The 23,948-nt window shown below is 45.1% G+C and overlaps 2 protein-coding genes and 1 long non-coding RNA gene across 9 annotated transcripts; all 3 read right to left on the bottom strand.

Moving 5' to 3' along the window:
* Positions 1–192: 192 nt before the first annotated feature.
* LOC117803841 lies at positions 193–1,826 on the bottom strand. Its single transcript, XR_004627975.1, has 2 exons — positions 1,069–1,826; positions 193–525 (listed from the first exon to the last, which is right to left on the bottom strand). It is a non-coding gene; the product is annotated as an uncharacterized LOC117803841 (long non-coding RNA).
* Positions 1,827–8,013: 6,187 nt separating this feature from the next.
* Positions 8,014–20,042, bottom strand: ZNF34 (zinc finger protein 34). 7 transcript variants are annotated; one of them, XM_019802661.2, is made up of 7 exons: positions 16,290–16,353; positions 15,513–15,552; positions 13,928–13,976; positions 13,417–13,503; positions 12,978–13,140; positions 12,431–12,550; positions 8,014–10,678 (listed from the first exon to the last, which is right to left on the bottom strand). In XM_019802661.2, exons 4-7 carry the CDS (start codon positions 13,447–13,449, stop codon positions 9,315–9,317), a joined length of 1,680 nt encoding a protein of 559 aa, XP_019658220.1. In that variant the 5' UTR covers positions 13,450–13,503; positions 13,928–13,976; positions 15,513–15,552; positions 16,290–16,353; the 3' UTR covers positions 8,014–9,314. The 7 variants fall into 7 exon arrangements, with proteins under 7 accessions (XP_019658220.1, XP_019658221.1, XP_011226803.1 ...); XM_019802662.2 differs by having other exon boundaries at positions 12,978–13,119; XM_011228501.3 differs by having other exon boundaries at positions 12,978–13,104.
* A 1,368-nt stretch (positions 20,043–21,410) lies between these two features.
* Positions 21,411–23,800, bottom strand: RPL8 (ribosomal protein L8; the record flags this gene model as incomplete). The annotated part of the gene is given in 5 exon segments (NM_001304842.1): positions 21,411–21,589; positions 21,808–21,923; positions 23,051–23,269; positions 23,432–23,573; positions 23,659–23,800. Coding segments are annotated over 5 exon segments (774 nt in total). The 3' UTR covers positions 21,411–21,430.
* Between the last annotated feature and the right edge of the window lie 148 nt (positions 23,801–23,948).

The raw sequence follows: 23,948 nt of genomic DNA, 5'->3' as shown, positions 1-23,948 counted from the left end.
GGCTGAAGGGACATCCATGCCAATAGGAGGAAGGGACCCCCAGAGCAGGGGTTCCTAACAACCCAACGAGGAAGTATCAGGGCCATTAGAAGTGAGTGATAGGGCAGAGGATGTGAGAGATGGTTCTCATTAAAACCAACACAGAGAAATACAACTTTCCTGAGTAATCAGACAGTCAAATGCAATACCAGCCATAGTCGTGCCTATTTAATTAGCAAGCAGAGGTAAGAATTACAATATCCAGTACAGGGAGGTTGTGTGGAGCTCAGACTCTGCTGTACTCAACTTCGCATCCTGACATGGAAGGTAAATGTTTTCCAATGATTCAGTGCTGGTGACATTATATATTGGGTACAATACTGGGTACAGGGGGCCTGGGGGGCTCAGTCAAGCGTCTGCCTTCGGCTCAAGGCGTGATCCTAGGGTCCTGGGATTGAGCCCTGCATCAGGCTCCCTGCTCCGCTGGGAGCCTGCTTCTTCCTCTCCCACTCCCCCTGCTTGTGTTCCCTCTCTCGCTGGCTGTCTCTGTCAAATAAATAAATAAAATCTTTAAGAAAAAAATTGGGTACAACCACCCTGGAAAGCATTTGCTTATATACATCAATGTCCTTTAAAAAGTTTATCCTGTTCCTGGGCGGCTGGGCGGCTGAGATGGTTGAGTGTCTGCCTTTGGCTCAGGTCATGATCCCAGGTCCTGGGATCAAGCCCCATGTCAGGCTCCTGGCTCAGCGGGGAGCCTGCTTCTTCCTCTGCCCCTCCCCCTACTTGTGCTCTGTCTCTCTCAAATTAAAAAAAATCTTTAAAAATAAAGTTTATCCTTTTCCTAAGAATGTATTCTATTTAAAAAGAATAAGGCCCGAAATTTAGTCACCGTGGAATAACATATGTCCAAATATGTTTTACAAACTGAAGTACGTCAGTTAGCTAGAATTTTGTTGCTATTATAAAGGCAGTTATCATGGAGTAATGTCAAGCAGGAACCCATCCCTCCAGTTAAACAGCTACTGGGCTGGCAGGAACTGTCTGAAGTAACTATTCTGGAACTGTAAAGTCTACTCAAACACTTACTTGCAGCTTCCAGGGGTGAGCTTGATGAAGATGGTAGTAAATTTCAGTGAACTTCCATGTCTAGCACAGCACCTACATGCCCATCCGTTACCCCATGGCATGCAGCCATGTGGATAACAGCCTTCATTCCTGGTACGGCTTGCTGGAGCCAAGTTGTAATAAGGACTTTGTCCTCCAAGTATCAGCGTCAGGTGTTCTGATGGTTTACTGCCACTTTTGATCCCTATGAAGCTAGCATAGGTTTATCTGCCATCGTTTTAACTACTGAAACAGTTTCTGGGGTGGGGTAGAGGGATTAAAGAGATAATACTTGTTTCTCCCCTTTTTGGGAGACAGACACTTAACAAAATCTTCTTCAGGATGCTGGATGACCACACAGTGAAACAGAAACTTCAAGGACCACACAATGAATAAACACTTTGCAAAACTGAAAAAATCACAAATGGCTCCAGCCATCAACGAGTAGGATTCAGCAATCTCTGAGGAGTGGGAGAATTAGAATTCCAGAATCACTACACATAACACTCAAAACATCTGGTTCTCAACAAAAAATATTATAAAATATACAAAGAAACCAGAAAGTATGACCCACTCACAGGGTAATAATAACTTGACAGAGTCCATTCCTGGAGGGGTGCCTAGATGGCTCAGTTGATTAAGCATCTGCCTTCAGCTCAGGTCATGATCCTGGGGTCCTGGGATTGAGCCCAGCATCGGGCTCCCTGTTCAGCAAGGAGTCCCTCTCCCTCTGCTTGCTGCTCCCCCTGCTTGTGCTCTCACTCTCTGTCAAATAAATGAATAAAATCTTAAAAAAAAAAAAAAAAGTAAAGAAAAAAAGAAAAGAAAAGAAAAGAAGAGAAAAGAAAAAGAAACCATTCCTGGAGACGTCCAGACACTGGAATTATTAGTCAAAGATGTTAAATCAATGGCCTTAAATATGTTGAATGACCGAAAGGAAGCCATGGACAAAAACTAAAGGAAATCAAGACAACGATACATAAACAAAAAGAGAATATTAATAAAGAGACAAAACCTACAAAAAAAGGAATCAAACAAATTCTGGAGCTGGAGTACAATAATTTAAATGAAAAAAACTCACTGGAGCAGTTCAACAGATTTGAACAGGCAGAAGAAAGGATTAATGAACTTGAAGATAGGACAACTGAAATTATCCAGTATGTGGAGCCGGGGGAAAAATAATGAAGAAAAATGAACAGATCCAAGAAACCTATGGAACACCATCAAAAGTACCAACGTATACATTATACAATTCCAAGAAGGAAAGGAAAGAAACAAGCAAAAAAGATATTTGAAGAAATAATGGCTAGGAACTTCTGAAATCTGAGGAGACATGAATACGCTTGTCCAAGAAACTTGATGAACTTCAAACAGGATCAACTAAAAGAGATCCACACTGAGACACACTGTAGTCAAATTGTCAAAACCCAAAGACAATGAAAATGCTGAAAGCAGCAAGAAAGAAAGAAGTCCACATGTACAAAGGAGCCTCAGCAGGATGAATAGCTGATTTCTCTTCACAAACTGTGGAAGCCAGAAGGTAGTGGGTGGTGTATTAATAAGTTTGAAAGGAAAAAAGTTGTCAAACAAGAATTCAAAATCCAGCAAAACTATCCTTCAATAATGAAAGTGAAATTAAGACATTTTGAGATAAAGAAAAGCTGACAGAGTTCATTACCAGTAGACCTGCTCGACAAAATAATGCTGAAGGGAGTCCTCCAGGCTGAAATGAAAGGACACATCACAGGGACTCAAAGCCATAGGAGAAAATAAAGAACACTAATAAAAACAACTAAATAGGTAGTATTACTTTACTTTGTTATGGTCTGTAACTCTTCCTACATGATTTAATATTCAAATGCATAAAACAATAATCATAAGTCTATGTTAGTGGGCATAAAACAGATAAAGGTGTGATCTGTGACAATAACAATATAAAGGAGGGAGATCAGAAATAAATAGAAAGGATCTTTATACTATTAAAATTACATCAGTATTATTCAAACTAGGTTGTTATAAGCTTAGGATGTTAATATAATCCCTACAGTAACCACAAGGAAAATAACTAAAAATATAAGATATACAAAAAAGGAAAGAAAGGAATTAGAATGGTACACCACAACACACACACACAATTACAAAAAATGGGCAGTACAGAGAAATTGAGGACCAACAACAAAAACAAGACATACATAAGACAGATGATAGAAGTAAATCTTTCATCAGTAATCATATAAAATATAAATGGATTAAACTATCCTATTAAAGGTAGAGATTGGCAGGTTGGATTTTAAAGAATCAGGATCCAACTACATGCAGTCTATGAGAGACTCACCTTAGCTATAAGGACACAAAGAGGTTGAAAGGATGAAAAAATATATTTCATGCATAATAACTAGAAGAGAGTTGAAGTGGCTCTAGTATTATCACACACAAGAGACACACTGAAACAAACAAAAAAGGTCAGAAGAAGGGAATTATAGATTGATAAAAGGTTCGATATAGCAAGAAAACAGAAACACATACACACCTAACAGTAGAGTCCCAAAATAAAGCAAAAATGACAGATCTGAAAAGGGGTGGGGGGAGTTCTATAATACGGACAGAAGACTTCAATACTCCACTTTCAATAATAGCTAGAACCAGACAGAAAATTAACAAGGAAAGAGGACCTGAAGGACACTAAAACCAATGAGACCCAACAGATAACTACAGAACACTCCACCCAACAGCAGAATACATACTCTTCTCAAGTGCAGATGCAGCATTCTCCGGATCCTACTATATAGTCTACAAAGCAAGTCGTAATATATTTTATTTTATTCTATTTTATTTTTAGAGAGTGCGAGTGAGCAGGAGGGAAGGGGCAAAAGGAGAGGGAGGGAGAGAATCTTCAGCAGGCTCCATGCCCAGCATGGAGCCCAGTGTGGGGCTCGATCTCACAACCCTGAGATCACAACCTGAGCCAAAATCAAGAGTCAGAGACTTGGGGTGTCTGGGTGGCTCAGTCAGTTAAGTGTCTGCCTTCAGCTCAAGTCATGATCCCAGGGTCCTGGGACTGAGCTCCACATTCGGCTCCCTACTCAGTGGGGAGTCTGCCTCTCCCTCTCCCTCTGCCCCTCTCCCACTCATGCTCACTCTCGCTAATAAATAAAATCTTTGAAAAAAGAAAAGAGAAAGACACTTAACCAACTGAGCCACCCAGGTGCCTTTTTAATATATTTTAAAACATTAAAATCATAAATTATCTTTTCCAATCACAACAGAATAAAACTAGAAATCAATTACAGAAGAAAAATTGGAAAATTAAACCAAACTCTTAAACAACCAACGGGCCAAAGAAGAAATTACAAGGGAACATAGAAAATACCCAGTGACAAATGGGAAAAACACACACACAAAAACCACAACACACCAAAACTTATAAGATTATATGAGAATACTATGAACTATATGCCAACAAATCAGATAACTTAGATGAAATGGACAAATTCGTAGAAACACACAATCTACCACTGACTCATGAAGGAGAAAATCTGAATGGATTTATAACTAGTAAGAAGGCTGAATCAATGATCAAAAATGTCCCAACGAAGAAAAGCCCAACAAAGATGGCTTCACTGGTCAGTTCTACTGAATACTTAAAAAATAAACAATAATCTTCAAAAATCTTCCTAAAAATTGAAGTGGGGGATGCCTGGGTGGCTCAGTTGGTTAAGTGTCCGACTCTTGGTTTCAGCTCAGGTCATGATCTCAGAATCATGAGATCAAGCCTCACGTCAGGCTCCACACTCGACACAGAGTCTGCTTGAGATTCTCTTTCTCCTTTTCCCTCTTCCCCCTCCCCCAAATAAGTTTAAAAAAATATTAAAGTGGAAATAAAACTTCCTAACTCATTCTATGAGGCTAGCGTTACCCTGATATCAAAGAGAGACAAAGACAATGGGCCAATATTCTTTATGAATATTGATGCAAAAATCCTCAATAAAATACTAGCAAGCCAAATTCAATAGCATATTGGAAAGGATTATACACCATGACCAAGCGGGATTTATCCCCAGAATGAAAGAATGGTTAACATGAAAATCTATCATTGTTATAGATCACATCAAGAGAATGAAGAAAAAAACCCATTTGATCTTTTCAATTGATACAAAATAAGCTTTTGACAAAACTTCATTTTCTTGGGACACCTGGGTGGCTCAGTCAGTGAAGTGTCTCCCTTGGGCTCAGATCATTATCCCAGGGTCCTGGGATCGAGTCCTCCAACAGGCTCCTTGCTCAGTGGGGAGGCTGCTTCTCCCTCTGCCTGCTGCTCCCCCTGCTTGTGCACCCTCTCTGAGAAATAAATATAATCTTTAAAACAAAACAACTTCAGAGTTTCTTGATAAAAGCACTCAATAAACTAGAATAAAAGGAAACTTCTCAGCATAATGAAAATTATATAGAAAAACCTAACGTAATACATAATGGTAAAGACTGAAGGCTTTAAGATCAGGAACAAGTAAAGGATGCTCAATTTTGCCACGTCTATTCAACAAAGTACTAGAAATTCTAGCCAGAGCAATTAGGCAAGGAAAACAAACGTAAGGCACCCAAGTTGGAAAAGAAGTAAAACTATCTCTGTTCACAGATGACATGATCTTATATGAGGAAACCCTAAAGACTGCACACAACAAAAAACAAAACAAAAAACGAACAAAAAAAAAAATCTTGGAAACAAACTAATTTAGCAAACTAGCAGTATACAAAATCAAGACATAAGAATTAGTTGCATTTCTACACATTAATAATGAACAATCCAAAAATAGAAATTAAGAAAACAATTCCATTCACAATAACATTACAATAAATAAAATACTTAGGAATAAATTTAACCAAGGAGGCAAAGAGCTTGTACACTGAAAACCAGAAATTGTCACTATTACAGAACATATAAACAAATGAAAATACATCCCATGCTCATGGAAGACTTGATAGAATACAATACCACCCTATCTATAGATCCAACGCAATCCCTATCAAAAGCTGTGATTTTGCAGTAACAGAAAACCGCATCTTAAAATTCATATGGAATCCCAGATAGGGATCCCAAATAGCCAAAATAATCTTGAAAAAGAACAAAGTTGAAGGACTCCCTTCCTTATTTCTATACTTCCTATAAGACTACAGTAAATGACAGTATGGTGCAGACATAAGGATAGGCATATAGATGAATTGAATAGAACCCAGAAAGAAACCCTGCATATATCGTCAATTGATTTTAGACAAGGGTGCCAAGACCATTTATGAACTGTGTTCCCCCCCACACACACACACCCCACTATTCAATATGTTGAAGCTCTAACCCAAAGTGACTGTATTTGGAGATAGGGCCTGTCAAATGGTGATAAAGGTTAAATGAGATCATAAAGGTGGGGCGCTAATCTGACAGGGCTGATGCCCTCATAAAAGGAAGAGACATCTGGGATCTTCTCTACCATGTAAGGACACAGGGAGAAGGCAGCTGTATTTAAGCCAGGAAGAGAATCCTCACTAGGGCTGAATCAGCCTACACCTTGATCTTGGACTTAGTTTCCAGAACTGTGAGAGACAGATTTGTTTGTTTTGATAAATGTTTTTTTAAGCCACCAGGTCCGCTGTATTTTTTTGGCAGCCTGAGCCAATAAAGGCATACCTCGTTTTATTGTGCTTTACTTTCTTGTTTCTTACAAATTGAAGATGTGTGGTAATCCTATGTTGAGCAAGTCTATTGGCACTATTTTTCCAACAGCATTTATTCACTTTGTATCTGTCACATTTGGTAATTCTCTCAATGCTTCAAACTTTTTCATTATTATATTTGTAACGGGAATCTGTGATCAGTGATTATAACTTGCTGAAAACTCAGATGATGGATAGCACTTTTTAGAAGTAAAATGTTCAGGGGCGCCTGGGTGGCTCAGTCATTAAGCATCTGCCTTCGTCTGCCTGGGATCACGCCCTGCATCGGGCTCCCTGCTCCACTGGGAGCCTGCTTCTTCCTCTCCCACTCCCCCTGCTTGTGTTCCCTCTCTTGCTGACTGTCTCTCTGTCAAATTATTTTAAAAATCTTTAAAAAAAAATAAAAGTTTAAAATTAAGGTGTGTACGGTTTTCTTAGACATAATGCTATTGCACACTTAATACACTGTAATGTAAACATAACTTTTATATGAACTGAGAATCCAGAAATTAATATGACTTGCTTTAATGAGATATCTGCTTTATCACAGTGATCTGGAACTGAACACACAGTATCTCTGAGGTATGCCTATTCTATTCAATGGGGAAAACAATCTTTTCAAAAACTGTTGCAAGGAAAATTGGATGCAAAAGAAGTTGGACCCTTACTTTATACAAAAGTTATCTTCAAATGGATCAAAGACCAAAACCTAAGACCTAAAGCTATAAAACTCAGAAAAAAAACAGGGACAAATCTTCCTAATCTTGAATTTAGCAATGATTTCTTGGTTATGATACCCAAAGCACAAACAACAAAAGAAAAAATAAACTCAACTTCATAAAAATTTTTTAAAAAATTGCGTATCAAAGGACATGAACAAGATAATAGACAGAATTCACAGAATGAGAGTAAATATCTGCAAATCATATATCTGATGAGGGATTACTATGCAAAATATACAAAGAACTCCTACACCTCAACACTTAAAAAAAAAATTCAAAAATGGGCAAAGGACTTGGACAGACATTTCTCCAAAGAAGACATACAAATGGTCTGTAAGTGCCTGAAAAGATGTTCAACATCATTAGTCATCAGGGAAATGCAAACCAAAACCACAATGAGATATCACTTCACACCCATTAGAATGGATATTATATTATCATTACTATTATTATTATTAGAATGGATATTTTTTTAAAATGGAAAATAACAAGTGTTGGCAAGGATGTAGGGAAATTAGAACCCTCTAGTCATTGCTGGTGGGAATGTAAAATTGTACAGTCACTGTGGAAATTTTGGCCATTCCTCAAAAAGTTAAACATAGAGTTAACATATGATCCAGGAATTTCACTCCCAGAATTATACCCAGAAGTACTGAAAGTAAGGATCCGAAGGGCGCCTGGGTGGCTCAGTTGGTTAAGCATCCAACTCTTGATTTCAGCTCTTATCATGACGTTGGGATGGTGAGATCGAGCCCCACATTGGACTCTGCTGGGTGTGGAGCCTGCTTAAGATTCTCTCTCTCTCTCTCTCTCTCTGCCCCTAGCCCCAACCACTGCTCATGCACTCTCTCCCCCCCAATCCCTAAAAGGATCCAAAAAGATACTTGTACACACACTCACGGCAGCAGTATGCACAACAGAAAAAGGCAGAAACATCCAAGTGCCCACCAACAGATGAGTGGATAAACAAAACACGGTATCTACAAACAAGGTCATTTTTTTTCAGCCCTAAAAAAGAATGACATTTTGATACAGGTTACAAAATGGATGAACCTTGAGGACATTATGCAAAGTGAAATAAGCCAGGTATAAAGGGCAAATATTGTACTATTCCACTTGTCAGAAACCTAGAGTAGGCAAATTCATAGATAGAAAACAGAACAGAGAATGAGAAAAAGGGGGAAAGGAGAGTTGTTGTTTAAGGGGTACAGACTGCGTTTCAGATAATAAAACAGTGGTGACGGCTATACAACATTGTGAATGCATTTAATGCCACTGAAGTATACACCTAAAATGGTTAAAATACTAAATTTTATGTTACGTATTACTTTACCACAATAAAAATGGCAATTACCAAGTCTATCATAAAGACACACAGAAAAGCGTGACTTGTTAATCTTTTAAATTTACAGTATGTAAAACTATGTGGATATGTAGAATTCTTCCCAGTGTGAGTCTCCAGGACCGAGGAAAGAGCAAAGGTGAAAGGTCCTATGTGCTGCAATGACAAGCACACAGCACTTTCTTTTAAAAATGCTCTTAACTATGTGTGAAAGGAAGCTTATACTAAATCAGCAGTGATGGACTATTTTTCTAAGTGGGGGACAACTTCTTTTTGCTTACCTCCCTCAATTTCTCCAAAATGAACATGCACTGCTTTTGGTTTAAGAAACGAGTTTTGTTTGTTTGTTTTTAATTAGAACTGCCCTCATCTCTAACAACGCTGTGTGGACAATAAATAAAGGGGTGGGGTGGGTCGTGTGGGGGACGTGCACGGCGGAACTCATGGGCCCTCCTGCACGGTCACCTCGAGAAGTCTTCCCGGAGGTGAATCCTCTGATGCTGGCACATGTTGGAGCTGTGTCGGAAGGCCTTCCCACACTTGCTGCACTTGTAGGGCTTCTCGCCAGTGTGGATTCTCCGGTGCTGGATGAGGTAAGTACCCTGGCTAAAGGCTTTCTTGCAATCACTGCATTTGTACGGCTTCTCTCCATGGTGCGACCTCTGGTGGTGGATGAGTCTGGAACTGTTGTGGAAGGCCTTCCCACACTCACTGCACTTGTACGGCTTCTCTCCTGTGTGGATCCTCTGATGCTGGATAAGGTGTGTGCTCTGGCTGAAGACTTTGCCACAGTCGTTACATTCATAGGGCTTCTCTCCAGTGTGGCTTCTCTGATGTTCGACAAGTTTGGTTTTTTGGATGAAGGCTTTCTCACATTCATTACATTTATAGGGTTTCTCCCCAGTGTGAATTCTCTGATGCTGGATAAGGTTAGAACTTTGGGTAAAGCCTTTGCCACATTCTTTACACTCGAACGGCTTCTCCCCAGTGTGGGTCCGACGATGTCGGATAAGGATTGAGCCGTCACTGAAGGCTTTCCCACAGTCGTTGCACTTATAGGGTTTCTCTCCAGTGTGGATTCTCTGGTGATAAATAAGGGAAGAATAGGCACTGAAGTGTTTCCCACAGTCACCACACTTATAGGGCTTCTCCCCGGTGTGAATCCTCTGATGTTTCATGAGGTTGGGCCTCTGGTTGAATGTCTTCCCACACTCACCACATCGGTAGGGGATCTCCCCTGAGTGCATTCTTCGGTGATTGATGAACTCACAGCTCTGGCTGAAGGCTTTCCCACACTCGTCACACTTGTAGGGCTTCTCTTCACTATGAAGCCGCTGGTGTTTGACAAGGTTAGCACTGTACCTGAAGGCTTTCCCACAGTAACCACAATAATGTAATTTTTTCCCTAGAGGAATTTTCTGATCTTCTTTAACAACTAAATTTGCACTAAAGAATTCCCCAGAATCATGGACTATATTTGTCTTTTTTGACCTGTGCACACGCTTATGGTTATTGAGGTATGATCTCTGTTCGAAACTTTGTTCACATATATCGCATTTGTGAGGTCTCTGATCAGAGATAGGGCTTGACCGAAACCTGAGGCTTCCCCCAGACTCCTGGACACTATCCTCATTAGTCAGTGTGACTGGCCTCAGGCCTCTCTGCTCCACAAGCTTGTCCAGGCTCTCCTCTGGCTCCCAGACACATGCATGGATCTCTCCAGGATCAGGTCCCTGGGGAACAGCCCTCTGGAGTTGATCCAGTTCTTCCCCATCAAGCATCTCCCCTGAAGACAATTCCTTGTACTCAGTCCTGGTCTCATGACCTGGAGCAATGAACACAACATTTTAGGACCACCTGTTCTGACATGAGAAGGAAAACATGAAAATGCTGCTGACTACCTGTACAGTACCAATTCCATCATCTCCAAAGTCACAACACCTTGCAGAGATGACAGCCTGCAGCATAGAAGCTTAAAGACCTTACCCAAGGCTGCCATCTTGCAGCGGTACAAGTATTTCAACCCAGGCCTAACCAATTCTTCCTACCTGCCTTCTGCCTAATGGGACTGTAGGATGCCGGTCCTCACTAGAAAAGGACAGAAGACGGAAGCTTTCTACCACCATGGAGACCAGAGGGGCCCAAAAGTCACAGAGGACATTCCTGACAAAGAAGTGAGACTAAGGCCACCTAACAACAGCTAATCCACCCCAAAATCCATGGTAGGAAAACCAGTTGCCTCCTCTGGACAGCAGAGGGCCAACATTGTGCCAACCATGGACAGAGGGGCACACCAAGACCCTCGGCTCTCCCTAGCAGGCTGAATCCATTCTTTGGGCTTTTCTCAGAGGCCTGAGAAGCAACCCAGTTAGCCACCAGCCCTTTAAACTCAAGATGCCATACAGAACGCTTCCCGATACCTGCAAGCCTCCATTCCTTACTTCCTTGCCTAGACATACATACATATCAACCCCACTTACAGAAACAGAAATGCATTCTCTGTGAGGAAGAGAAATATGCACAACAATCCCAAAATGGGGACAACCAAATATTAACAAGAGCAGAAAAGAATTTGTGGTATATTCACACAATAGAACACTGTATGGTCATGGAACAGAACATACTCTGTACAACACGGCAGCCCTCATGACGTTCTGATGCCCTGAATGAGACCAGACATGGAAATAAGGGGCAGAGTGGCCTCCAAGAGTCAGAGAGAAGGGCCCTGTGAAGAACAGTGGGAAATGACAGAGGAGGCCCAGTGAGCTCCCAGGGAACTAGAAATGGTCTGCATTTTTATTTGGAAGATGGTTTTTATAAAAATTCACTGAGTTATAAACTTAGGATTTATCCTGGTTCTGTAAGTATTGATATCTGAATGAACAAATTTACTAAAGAGAAAGTCAAGTCCTTAAGCCAGAAGAAGCTTCTTAGGACATCATCGGGACGTGTAAAATAATGCTTATCAGAGTTGTCCATGGCAATGAAACTAGAGAGCACCCTTCCCACTGGCACTTCCAGCAAAAGCAGTGACTGAGACTCATGTGTATAAAAATGGACACTCACTGAGCGAAAAGGGAAATGAGAGCAGTACACACGGGATCACTGCATTCCTGTCAAGAAGCAAACTTCGTATATGGGTGTGAAACAGACAGCAATAGAAACAGGACGGCAGGCACACCACAGAACACACTGGTATGTCTATAGTCGTCAAGTGGAAAATTTAAAAAAGGAGAATGAAGCAATGGTCTCCATCACCATGGCCCCATCTGACCCTCCTCATAGGGCATGAGCTCTGAAGAGCAGGGCTCCATGGGGTCCTGGGGGTCCAGCCTTCCCTCTTCTGCTCTGCCAACAATGTCCCCTCTCAACCTCCTAGAAGATTCAGCTCAAGAATCACCACACTGAGGCACCAAGGCTGACGGAGGTGACCTGGATTTCAGCACAGGCCACTCCCAGGGCTGCCATGCTGCCCCTGATGCAGCTTGTTCTAAATACCTGAGTCATTAACCACACACCTTCGACCCTGACAAATGCTTATTCAGCAACAGTTAGGGAAGTGGCCCCCCTCACGCACCTGAGACACTGACTCTCAGTCGCTCTTTCCCCTTGGCGCCCTGTGTATCCAGGACCCACGGCTCATCCCCTCGCTCCAACTGTGTGATCACCCCAGGCTTGGGACCTGCAGGTCCAGCTCCTGGGAAGAAAACAGGGCCTAGGGTTGGTGCCAAAGATGCAGGGCTGCACTGAGTGTGAACTTATCTGGGACTGTTGTGGGAAGGAAAAGCACAGGCAAAGTGAGGTGATGGGAAGTCTGGACACTCTGGAGGGTTGGGGATAGTCCTGAAGAGGAGATCTGTGCACAGGAAACAAGAGCCCAGAGGGCTCTCTCCACCTGGAGGTATGCAATCACTCTGGAGAGGGGTCTATCTTGGGCCTGGGGCAGGGAGGCAGTCTTATCTGGGAGCTCAGAGGAGAGAACCACTGACCCAGCCCCACTTGGCCCCTCCTCTATGCAGACCAGGCCTGCCTAGGACTCCAGGGTGAAGCCACCAGCCCAGCCCCTGCTGAACCATCAATCCCCAGGGCTGTTCCCTAATCAACATCTTAGTGAGGGGCCTTACCCAGGGAGACCAGATTCCTGTAGGTCTCCAGCATCACGTCCCTGTAGAGGCCCCTCTGAGCAGGGCCCAGACGGCCCCACTCCTCCCGGGAGAATAGCACGGCCACGTCCTCAAAGGTCACCTCAGCCTGGAATGACAGGGGCTGCTCCAAGCCCACGTGTGGCTTAGGGTGGGCCCAGGGGGGGTGGGAGCAACAGAACCATACTAGGAAAAGCAGCACAGAGGTGACTACAGGCATGATCCCCCAGCAAGGCCCAGGGGAGTGGCCTGAGCCCCTGGTCACTAAGCCAGTAACTCAGGAAGGCTGGGGGAGTCCTAGGGTCACCCCTCCTCTGCTCAGTACCCCAGACCAAGATGCCTGACAGTGTCTGCTAAGGCAGAGCAGGCAGGGAAGCCCTATGTGGAGATTTCAGACCTCTCAGGAAAAATGGATGCTCACCTGGGGCAGGGCAGACAGGTGCAAAGCCGCCATCACCTAGTACCCTGGGCTTCCCAGGGGAGAAGTCAGCAGTGAGTCACACTGGTGCTGAGGGAAGAGAGAGGAGCACGTGGAGGCCCAGCCTGGCCCCTCCTGTGAGCAGCTTCAGGACTACACTCATCCCCATCAGGGCACAGCTGGTCTCCCAGGCAGACACTGCTCCCTGCCCGGGCTGCCCTGCCCAACCCTGTCCCCACTGCAGGGACACCTGCACAACTCCTCAGGTCATCTGTTTCCCTCAACCTTCCTGACACACCAAGCTGTCTCATGCAGGAGGAAGATGACGATACTCATTCACTTCATGTGAAAGAATAAAGACAACTTGCTAAGTGGTAAGGAGAAAAAGAAGTTAAAAAAAAAATCAATAGAAGGTAGAGAACAAAGTCAAAGTACAGCTGGTAAAAAAATACAACATTAATAGAAACAAGTTAAGTGGCTGAGTAATGGTAAGACATAAAAGGATTAAACTCACCTTCTAGAGCACAAGATTCTCTGATAGACACAAAACACACCTGCATAACCTAAAATAAAGTAACACAGAAAGGCTGAATATAAGACAGATCACACAAATGCTAATTAAAATAAAGCTGAAGTAGCTACATACCTTTTAAGATTTTATTTATTCATTTGAGAGAGAGAGAGAGAGAGCGCGCACATGGGCAGGGGGAAAGGCAGAGGGAGAAGCCAACTCCCCGCTGAGCAGGAAGCCAGATGTGCGGCTCGATCCCAGGACTCCAGGATCATGATCTGAGCCGAACGCAGACGCTTAACTCACTGAGCCACCCAGGCACCCCTACATTTTCTTTACCTTTAACACTCTTTATTGAAATACGACATTTATGCACAGGAGCTGACAAATCCTGAACACACAGCTCAAGGGGCAGTCCCAAAGGGCCCATCCCCACAGAACCAGCACCCACATCAGCCCTCCTGACCCTGCAGGCACTACATCCTTCCTAAACTCCCAAGGGTAAGCTTCCACCCTGACTTCCACCAGCTGTGCTTCTGGTGAACTTTATCAAAGCAACTATGCTGTCCACACTCCTCAGGCTTCTTCCCTTCATCGTTATGTTTGTGAGCTTAATATGCATTGCTATGTGTAGTTTAGCAGTACTTATACCAATCAAAACAGAACAGAAAGTAAAAATCATTAATAGGAAGAAAAATGAATAATACATATTAATAAAAAGAAAATCCACCCAGAAGCTGTAATTAAAGACAAGTGTGTATCTACCAAGAAACTCAAAATGTAGAAAACCAATGCTAACTGAGGTAGCAAAGTGCAACTCGCAAACCTCCCCTGGAATGAGAGATTTCAACACACTTTCCTCAGAAACGAGTGGAACAATTAGAGAATAGTTACTTGAAACAGACAGAATATACATTTTTCAAGATACATATTCAAACTATTAAAAAAACACCACAAACAACAGTGAAACAACAATGAAAGTTTCAACAAACTCCAAAGACTGATACCATGTGGCAAAACATTCTCTGGCCACTGTTGTTATGCTGGAAATATATAATAAAAAAAGTACCACTTCAGGGGCACCTGGGGGGCTCAGTCAGTGAAGTGTCTGCTTCAGCTCAGGTCATGACCCCAGGGTCCTGGGATCGAGCCCCACATCAGGCTCCCTGCTCAGAGGGCAGTCTGCTTCTCCCTCTCCCTCTACCCTTCCCCCTCCCAATACATGCTCTTTCTCAAATAAATAAATAAAATCTTTAAAAAAGTAATAAAAAGTACCCCAAGAAAAACATAGAAATGGAAACAGAGTCTACCTAAGGAAAAATGTGCACTCTTAGTGTACTTATTTTAGCACAAAAGAGACTGAAATAAATGATCTAAACATTCAATTAGAAATTAGACACAGACTAAGAAAAGTAATTCAAGAAAAGATGGAAGAAAATAAAGAATACTTGACTTAAAGAAACAGAACGTAATCTCAACACTGCTAATAAAACAGACATATGCCACGTCCAGTGGGGGGATGGGGGTAGAAAAGAAATGGAAAAAGAAACACTATTAAGAACAAAAAAGGGGACATAATTCTACATACCATACATGCAGCAATGGTTATCAGAGTGAGGTCCAAGACCCTGGGGACAAAATGGTAAAACTTTATTGAAGGACATCAAAAAGACCTATGGAGAAACAGACAGTGTTCATAATAGGAGGACTCAATATCATAAAAATGTCAATTCTCCCCAAGTAAATCTATTAATTCTGTACAATCAAAACTGCAACAGGACATAACATGAAATCTGACTAAAATGACTCAATATCATAATAATGACCCAAGATTAACTAAGGCATGCCAAAAAAGAACTAAGGTCGGCAGAGGCATGCCCTACTACATACCAAGACTTATTGTAAGGCTATGGTAATAAAAGTGAGGGTTAAGCATAGTAAAGAAAATAAGGAACAGATCCATGCATATATTAATGACAATAATGGCATGCTATTCAAAATGGTATCAACACAATTGATTTTCCATAAGAAAGTAAAATTTAATCGCTGCCTTCTATGGCACACAAAAATATATTTTAAGCACACTGAAGACCTAAATATTTAAAATAAAATTTATAGCTATTATAAAAAAATAACATGCAAAATACAGTACATCAAGGAAAAGTTGTTTAATTTTACTCCAAAAATTTCTGTACAAGACAAAATATTAAAAGACAAGCTGCAAAAAGATATTTGCAAACATACTTAATATATAAAAAAGATATACAAAATATGTTTTAAAGTACAGAAAAAAGGCCATTTATTTAAAAGAAATGAACACAGGATGACTTGGGAAATCATAGATAATGAAATCAAAGAGAGGCACCTGGGTGGCTCAGTCAGTTAAGCGTCTGCCTTCGGGTCAGGTCATAATCCCAGGGTCCTGGGATTGTGTTCCACATCAGGCTCCTTGCTCAATGGGGAGTCTGCTTCTCCCTCTGACTGTGCTCCCCTTGCTTGTACACCCTGAGAAATAAATAAATAAATAAAATCTTTTAAAAATTCTTAAAAAATCAAAGAGTTCAGGGGCACCTGGGTGGCACAGCAGTTAAGCGTCTGCCTTTGGCTCAGGGCGTGGTCCCGGCGTTGTGGGATCGAGCCCCATGTCAGGCTCCTCCGCTGTGAGCCTGCTTCTTCCTCTCCCACTCCCCCTGCTTGTGTTCTCTCTCTCTCGCTGGCTGTCTCTATCTCTGTCGAATAAATAAATAAAATCTTAAAAAAAAAAAAAGAGTTCAATAAATATCTGAAAAGGGGGAGCCTGAATGGCTCAGTCAGTTAAGCGTCTGCCTCCGGAGTAGGTCATGATCTCAGGGTCCTGGGATCGAGTCCCACATGGGGCTCCCTGCCCTCCCCCGTTTATGCTCTCTCTCTCTCGAATAAAATCTTTTAAAAAAATCTGAAAAGATCTTCAATGTCACTGAGAATTAAGGACATGCAAATTCAAGACTTCCTTCCCCATAGGAGAATATAAAATGCTTCACAATAGCAAATGTTGAAGACTTAAGGAAAAATAGAGATTCTCAGAGTCCTGTAGGAATATAAACTAGTACAGTCACTCTGGAAACCCACCTGGCACCACCTGGCAGAACTGATATCCTGCAAACTCGGTCTGGAAACCTAATTCTAGGTATCTGCCCTATAGAAACTCTTGCTAACGCACACAAGAAAATACCCCAGAATGTTACCATGTGCCTGTGTACAAGAAAAAAAGGAAAACCTCAATATCCATCATCGGGAACAGTCAAGGTCACAGGGGTCAAAAGAAATGAACCACATCAATGTCAGAGGCAGCACAAAGCTTTAAGGCTGAGTGAAATGGTTAAGTGTAGAGTATATTATGTAAGTAGATTTTAACACTAGGTGTGTAGAGGTATAAGAAATGTGCCGACAGCAAAATAACAACCAACAGAGTGAAAAGACACCTGAGGAATGGGAGAAAATACGTGTGAACCACATATCTGATTAGACATTCAGATCTAAAATTTATAAAAACTTCACACAACTCAAGAGAAAAAACCCAAAACCCAAAACCCAATTTAAAATGGGCAAATAACCTAAATTTCTCCGTAAGACATACAAATGACCAACAGGTACATGAAAAGGTGCTCAACCTAATTAGAGAACTGCAAATAGAACCACAACAAGCTATCACCTCACGCCTGTCAGAATGAGTATTAACAAAAAGGAAAAGATAAGTGTTGGTGAGGATGTGCAGAAAAGGGAACCTTTGTGCACTGCTGGTGGGAATGTAAATTGGTGTAGCCACTGTGGAAAACAGTGTGGAGGTGCCTCAAAGAATTGAAAATAGAGCTACCAAATGATCCAGCAATCCCACTTCTGGTTATACTATCTAAAGGGAATGAAATCACTGTCTCAAAGAGAGACCTGCACTCCCATGCTCACTGCAGCATCATTCACAACAGACAAGATGTAGCAACAACGTAAGTGTCCAAAGAGATGAATGGATACAGAATGTGGTATATACACACAATGGAATAGTACTTAGCCATAAAGAACAAGATCTTACCATTTGCTATAACATGGATGAACTTGGAGGGCATTATGCTAAGTGAAATAAAGCAGACACGAAAAGACAAATGCTACATGATTTCACTGATATGCAGTACCTAAGAGAGTCCAAATCATAGAAGCAAAAGTGGAATGGCTGGCTGCCAAGGTTTGGGGGTTGGGGAAAATGAAGAGATGCTGGTCAGAGTACAAACTGCTATGCAGTATGCTATGCAAGATGAGTAAGTTCTGGAGATCTAACGTACAGCATTGCGACTACAGGTGACAATACTGTACCGTAACTTTGAAATTTGCTAAGAGGGTAGATCTTAAATATCCTCACCACCAAGAAAACGAAAAAAGAAAATGGTACCTATGTGAATTGATGAACACGCTAATCAGGATGAATGTGATTACCTTACGATGCACACATATACCAAAACGTGAGTGTACACCTAAAATCCATAGAATTCCTGTTTAGCAATTACATCTCAGTAAAACCAACCAAACAAAAAATGCTGAAAGTATGTTGTTCAAAATAAGGGTTGCTTAGGGAAGCAAATGGGACTGGGGACCCTGCATCCAAGAGCAATTCCACTTCAACAGCTTTCTTTAAAAAGTGGTGGTGGGGGGGCTGGTTGGTTCAGTCAGTAGAGCACGTGAGTCTCCATCTCTGGGTGGTGAGTTCAAGCCCCACTTTCACATGGAGTCTACATTACAAAAAAAGGGGGGGGGGAGGCTCGGGCCCCTGGCTAGCTCAGTTGGTACATCCTGTGACTTTTGACCTTGTGATTGTAGTTTCAGCCCCACGCTGGCTAAAGAAATTACTTAACATATATATACACATATATTTTTTTAGGTTTTTTTTTTAAGATTTTATTTATTTGAGTGACACAGAGAGAAAGCTAGAGAGCACAAGTGGGGGAGAAGGAGGCTCCCCGCAAAGCAGGACCCTGGGATCATGACCTGGGCCAAAGGCAGACGCTTAACAGACTGAGCCACCCAGGCGCCCCTTAACTAAAATCTTGAAATACATGTGGCAAACCCAGTCACTACTGTTTGGTAATCCATTCTCTGTACTTTAAAGTTTTCTCTAGAAAGTTTTTTTCTAAATGTATTTTCAAAGCACAAAAACACGGTGCATTTTTTATTTAAAGAGTCTTCAGGGTCAGACCTTGAATAAAGGCCTCTAAAGAGGAGAAACAAAAATTTGGCTGCTGAGAGAAAGGCCTTGGAGCATCAGAAGCAAACAAGGGTGGGAAGGCCTGAAGGTACATGCAGTGGGACCGGCATTTCGGGAATTGCTAAAGGCAAGAGGAAACACAGAAACTGCAAGGGGCACGGGACAGGGAGAGGTGGTAAAAGAGGAGGACGATTAAGAGCTGACAGGAAAGTGTGTCTCGGCATTAACTGCTCCAAGCTAGAGACCAGGAGAGGAGGGAAACGAGGCGGGGTGGGGAGTACAACCCGGACCCAGAAGCGAGGAAAGGCCCGGCTCATGCTGGGGGCTGCGGCGGTGGGGTGAGTTTGGAGAGCTGGTGACCGTCTGCGGGGTGGAGAGGAGCCGGGAGGCAAAGGACCTCGAGACACGAGGCCGTGAGGGTCCCGGACGCCCCCGGACGCAGAAGCAGCCCCTGAGGGTCGACCTGGGAAGAGGAATCCGGCGGGGAGACCCCGGGGTTCCCCGATTCATCAAACCTGGGGACGAGGACTCTCGGGCGGGGCCGGGGCCCGGCAAGGAACAACCCCGGGCCAGAGTGGGCGGACAGCGGACGCCGGGCTGGGGAGGGCACCAGTCGGGGCTTGGGGCCCATCGGGAAACCCCGAAGCGGGGACAGGGATTTTCGAGGGGGCTCCGAGAGTGGGGACGGGGCCGACCGAAGGACGCCGGGGCGGGTGGTACTGTCGACCGCGGGGCGGGCCCCGGCCGGAACGTCTCGGTGGTTACGGGGAAGGGCCGGCGCCCCGCGCCCGGGAGACTTCGCGGCTATGACCGCCGCCCCCGCCCAGCCCACACTCACCTCAGCGCGGTAGAGCGGACGCCGCCAGGCCAGGCCCCGTTAGCCCCACCCGCCGCGCCAATCGAAACCGACCGGAAGTGACGCCCTCACCCCGTCCTAACCGGAGGCACCCTCGGACCGCTCTAGGAAACGGACCTCAAGTCTCAGTAGCTAGACTCCTTGAAGAACGGGACACGCAGCGCCGTTAAGTCGGGTGCGCTGCCACTAGGTGGCAGTCTGGAACCAAAACCGCGAAGCGGAAGCTACAGAACTGAGGCCGGGATGAGCGGCTTTGATTTTTAGAGAAAACCTCGCTCTAGGGAGCCGCTGAAGACACTGCAGCCAAGTATCAGGCCCTTTCCCTTATGGAGTTGGGTAGAGAAGCCAGAGGTGGCTTACTGGTCACTTTTGTTTTAGCGCACTGAACGCAGCCCCAGCTGGAGCAGGGCTCACTCTACGGGGAGGGCTTCCTTGGATGCCCGCTACTGGAGCAAACCCTATCTGACCTCGGTCAAATTCCCAGGCCACTTTATCCAGGAGGGTGAAACAATGGCAGGTCATCTTATGGTCCAGGGAACCAAGCCCAGCCCTCTTTCGTTCATGGGGAAACCTCACCGTCCTATTTTCTCCACCACACATGGACAGTGGTGGGTGGTCAAGTGGAGACCAGAATAGCAAGACTTGGGGGCAAGGTTCATGCTAGAGGCCAAGTGCTGACCCTGCCTCACAGCAAGGAGCCACAAAAAGGCCACCTCAGAGAGATGGGTCTCCAGGAACTCTGGGTCCACTGCCTTTCCACCAGCAGTCTGTACAAGGAGCATTCTACCTCAGCCAGCCACCTACCTCTATTGTCCCCCCAACCTTGTCTCCGTGATTAGTTTGGCAGTGGCCTGCAGCCCCTGCTTTTGCATTGGCTCACCAAGGGAACCACTGGGGCAGGGGACTCTGGGAAGCAACCATCTTGGTCCTGAGGCACTAATGAGGGCAGCATCTGCCCTGGTTCTTCCAGTTTTGATGAGCCTGTCAAAGTCTGGGACAAGGTACCATGGACAAAAGCAGGAATGCCCTTTGTTGAGAAACTAGTCTGACTCCATCCTGGTCGTCCCATTGCAGGACAGCTTCCCAGCTCTCCAACCTGTGGCTTCAGGAGCCCCACTCTCACCCTGAAGCACCCACACCCTCACTCAGACCCTCCAAGTGCTCAAGAGAAGTTAACACAGATGTGAGTGGGACCCTCTGCTCCTTGTGCTGGGGGCGCGGGGGGGTGGTCAAGCTGTGAAGATACCTAACACCCCCACCTCTTCGATCTAAAGCTTTCACTATTCACCGTTGCATCCAACTTTCTCCTTCCCACACCAAAAGCTCCGTGGCAGTCCTCCCGGCAAGGACCCTTCCCTCTGCAACCACGAGCAAGCACAGCTTAGTGGCAGAAGGACAGACTTTATTGAGCCCCTCAACCCTAGTTCTCTTTCTCCTGCACAGTCTTGGTTCCCCGGAGACGCCCGGTCCGGCGGGCAGCAATAAGACCCACTTTGCGGCCAGCAGGGGCATCTCTGCGGATAGTAGAGGGTTTGCCGATGTGCTGGTGGTTGCCACCTCCAAAAGGATGCTCCACAGGCTGCAGACACAGAAAGGTGGCATTAATACGAGGGTGTGGCCCACCTCCCTCGGGACCTGGGTGAGAGCAGGGTCAGCTGACCGATGCCTACAAACCATAACCCAGAGCCTCACACTACACACACTCTCTCACGGAAGGGAGACACTCCAGGAAAGGACTTGTGCATCTAAGCCTCCCAGCCCCTGAACACCCCAACTGCCCACTTCTGGGCTACTTACGTTCATGGCCACACCCCGCACACGTGGCCAGCAATTCCTCTTTGCCTTATACTTGTGGTAGGCACGGCCAGCCTTCAGAATGGGCTTGTCAATGCGGCCACCTCCAGCCACCACACCTGTTGGAAAGATTAGGCACCTAAGGGAAGTGCACCATACCCTCCCAAAACTTCAGGACCTTATTAGGCAGACAGCATCCTTACCAGTGCCCCACCCCCATACTGACGACCCTTTCACTAGACTCACACACCTTCACGTGGTTCCCAAAGAACATCTTCCCAACTACCACCAAGTAGTAAATCCCTTTGCAGCCTAACAGATGACATCAAGTTTCTTCAAGACTGCTGGGGCAGCCAAGCCAGGCCTTTGCCCACACCATCTGTAAAGACTATCTCAACCTATGGTTCCCCAGGAAAGCCCCCCTACTTTATCCCATCTCAGCACGCAGGTCACTCAATCTAACCTCCAAAAACCCGCAGGAAGGCCGACTCAGTCTGTCACACACATCTCAAACAGTGTTGCTTATTTTGTAAACGTACCCTCGAGAACATTCCTTGGCCGGGGCACCTGGGTGGCTCAGTCATAATCTCATGGGTTCTAAGTTCTAGCATGCAGTCTGCTTCAACATTTTCACCCTCTATCCCTCCGCCAACTCACATGGGAGCTTTCTCAAATAATTCTTTTTAAGATTTTATTTATTTGAGCTAGTGAGCACAAGCTGAGGGGCAGGGGGTGTGCAGACGGAGAGAGAAGCAGACCCCCCGCTGAGCAGAGAGACTGGCGCTGGGCTTGATCCCAGGGTCCTGAGCCTAAAGCAGACTTGGCAACCCAGAAGCCCCTCAAATAAATAAATCTTTTAAAAAAGAAAATCAAAAGAAAGAAAAGAACGAACGAACAGACGTCCCTTGGGTTTGTCACAATTCAGAACTGTTGCAGGAACAGCAAAATCAACAAACCAGGTTTCAAATCCTTTTTAAGGCACTTACTAAGTAGCTTAAAGAAAGTCACACATCCATGAAAACTGACTACTAACCCCGTGGATGCGGCAGTAGGAACAGTGAAGTCCGTATTATGCAAGAGTACAGACAAGTCTGCCTAACAAGTTCCAGTTTCAGCCTCACTCAACTCCCAACCAGTGATGAGATAGACTACTGTGTCCACTTCACACATAGCAGCCCAGCTCTAGCTGTTGATTGTTCACAAGCAACGCACAGCACAGAGCAACCCACGGCTGCCCACCACTCACCAACCACAGCTCTGTTGGCGGAAGAAATGACCTTCTTTGAGCCTGAAGGCAGCTTCACTCGGGTCTTCTTGGTCTCTGGGTTGTGGGAGATGACAGTGGCATAGTTTCCCGAGGCTCGGGCCAACTTGCCCCGGTCACCAGGCTTCTCCTCCAGACAGCACACGATAGTGCCCTCGGGCATGGTGCCCACCGGGAGCACATTGCCTATGTTGAGCTGGGCTGTAAGGAAAAGCACCGCAGGTCAGAATAACCCCGGCTACGCAATGAAAGGCCGGCGCACCACTCCACGTCCAGCCAAACGGGACCCGCGGCGTGACACTTCCTCCTGCAAGCACCCGTCCCGTCTCCACCCCCACTTTCCAACCCGGACACGAAACTCACCCTTCTTGCCGCAGTACACGAACTGGCCGGTATGGATGCCCTCGGCGGCGATGAACAGCTCCGTCCGCTTCTTAAACCGGTACGGATCCCGGAAGACGACCTTGGCGAGGGGTGCGCCGCGGCCCGGGTCGTGGATGATGTCCTGCGGACCGAGGGCACGTGAGCGGCGGGTCCTCAAGGGGCTCCCCCCGAGTCCCCACCCGCCTGGAGAGGAGGGCTCCCCGCACCTTCACGATGCCCTTGATGTAGCCGTGCCGCTCTGCGAAGTCCACGGCGCGCAGACGCGCGGCGCCCTTACGGTGCTTCACGTGCGCGCGGAACACCGAGCCGGCGCCCTTTCTCTGCCCACGGATGACACGGCCCATGGCGGTCTGCAGGCGGCTCACGATCAGCGCCCAAGCGGCCCAGGCACCCCCGCCACCCCGCCTTCAGAGTCCCAGCATCCTCCCTCCAGGTCCCAAACCCTCCGCGCCCCCACCCCTGGCCGTGCGCCCCAGCTCTCTCTCGGGAGTCCCGC

This window comes from Ailuropoda melanoleuca, chromosome 9, assembly GCF_002007445.2.
Source record: "Ailuropoda melanoleuca isolate Jingjing chromosome 9, ASM200744v2, whole genome shotgun sequence".
Classification (NCBI taxonomy): domain Eukaryota; kingdom Metazoa; phylum Chordata; class Mammalia; order Carnivora; family Ursidae; genus Ailuropoda; species Ailuropoda melanoleuca.
This window is presented reverse-complemented; position numbering and strand designations above follow the sequence as displayed.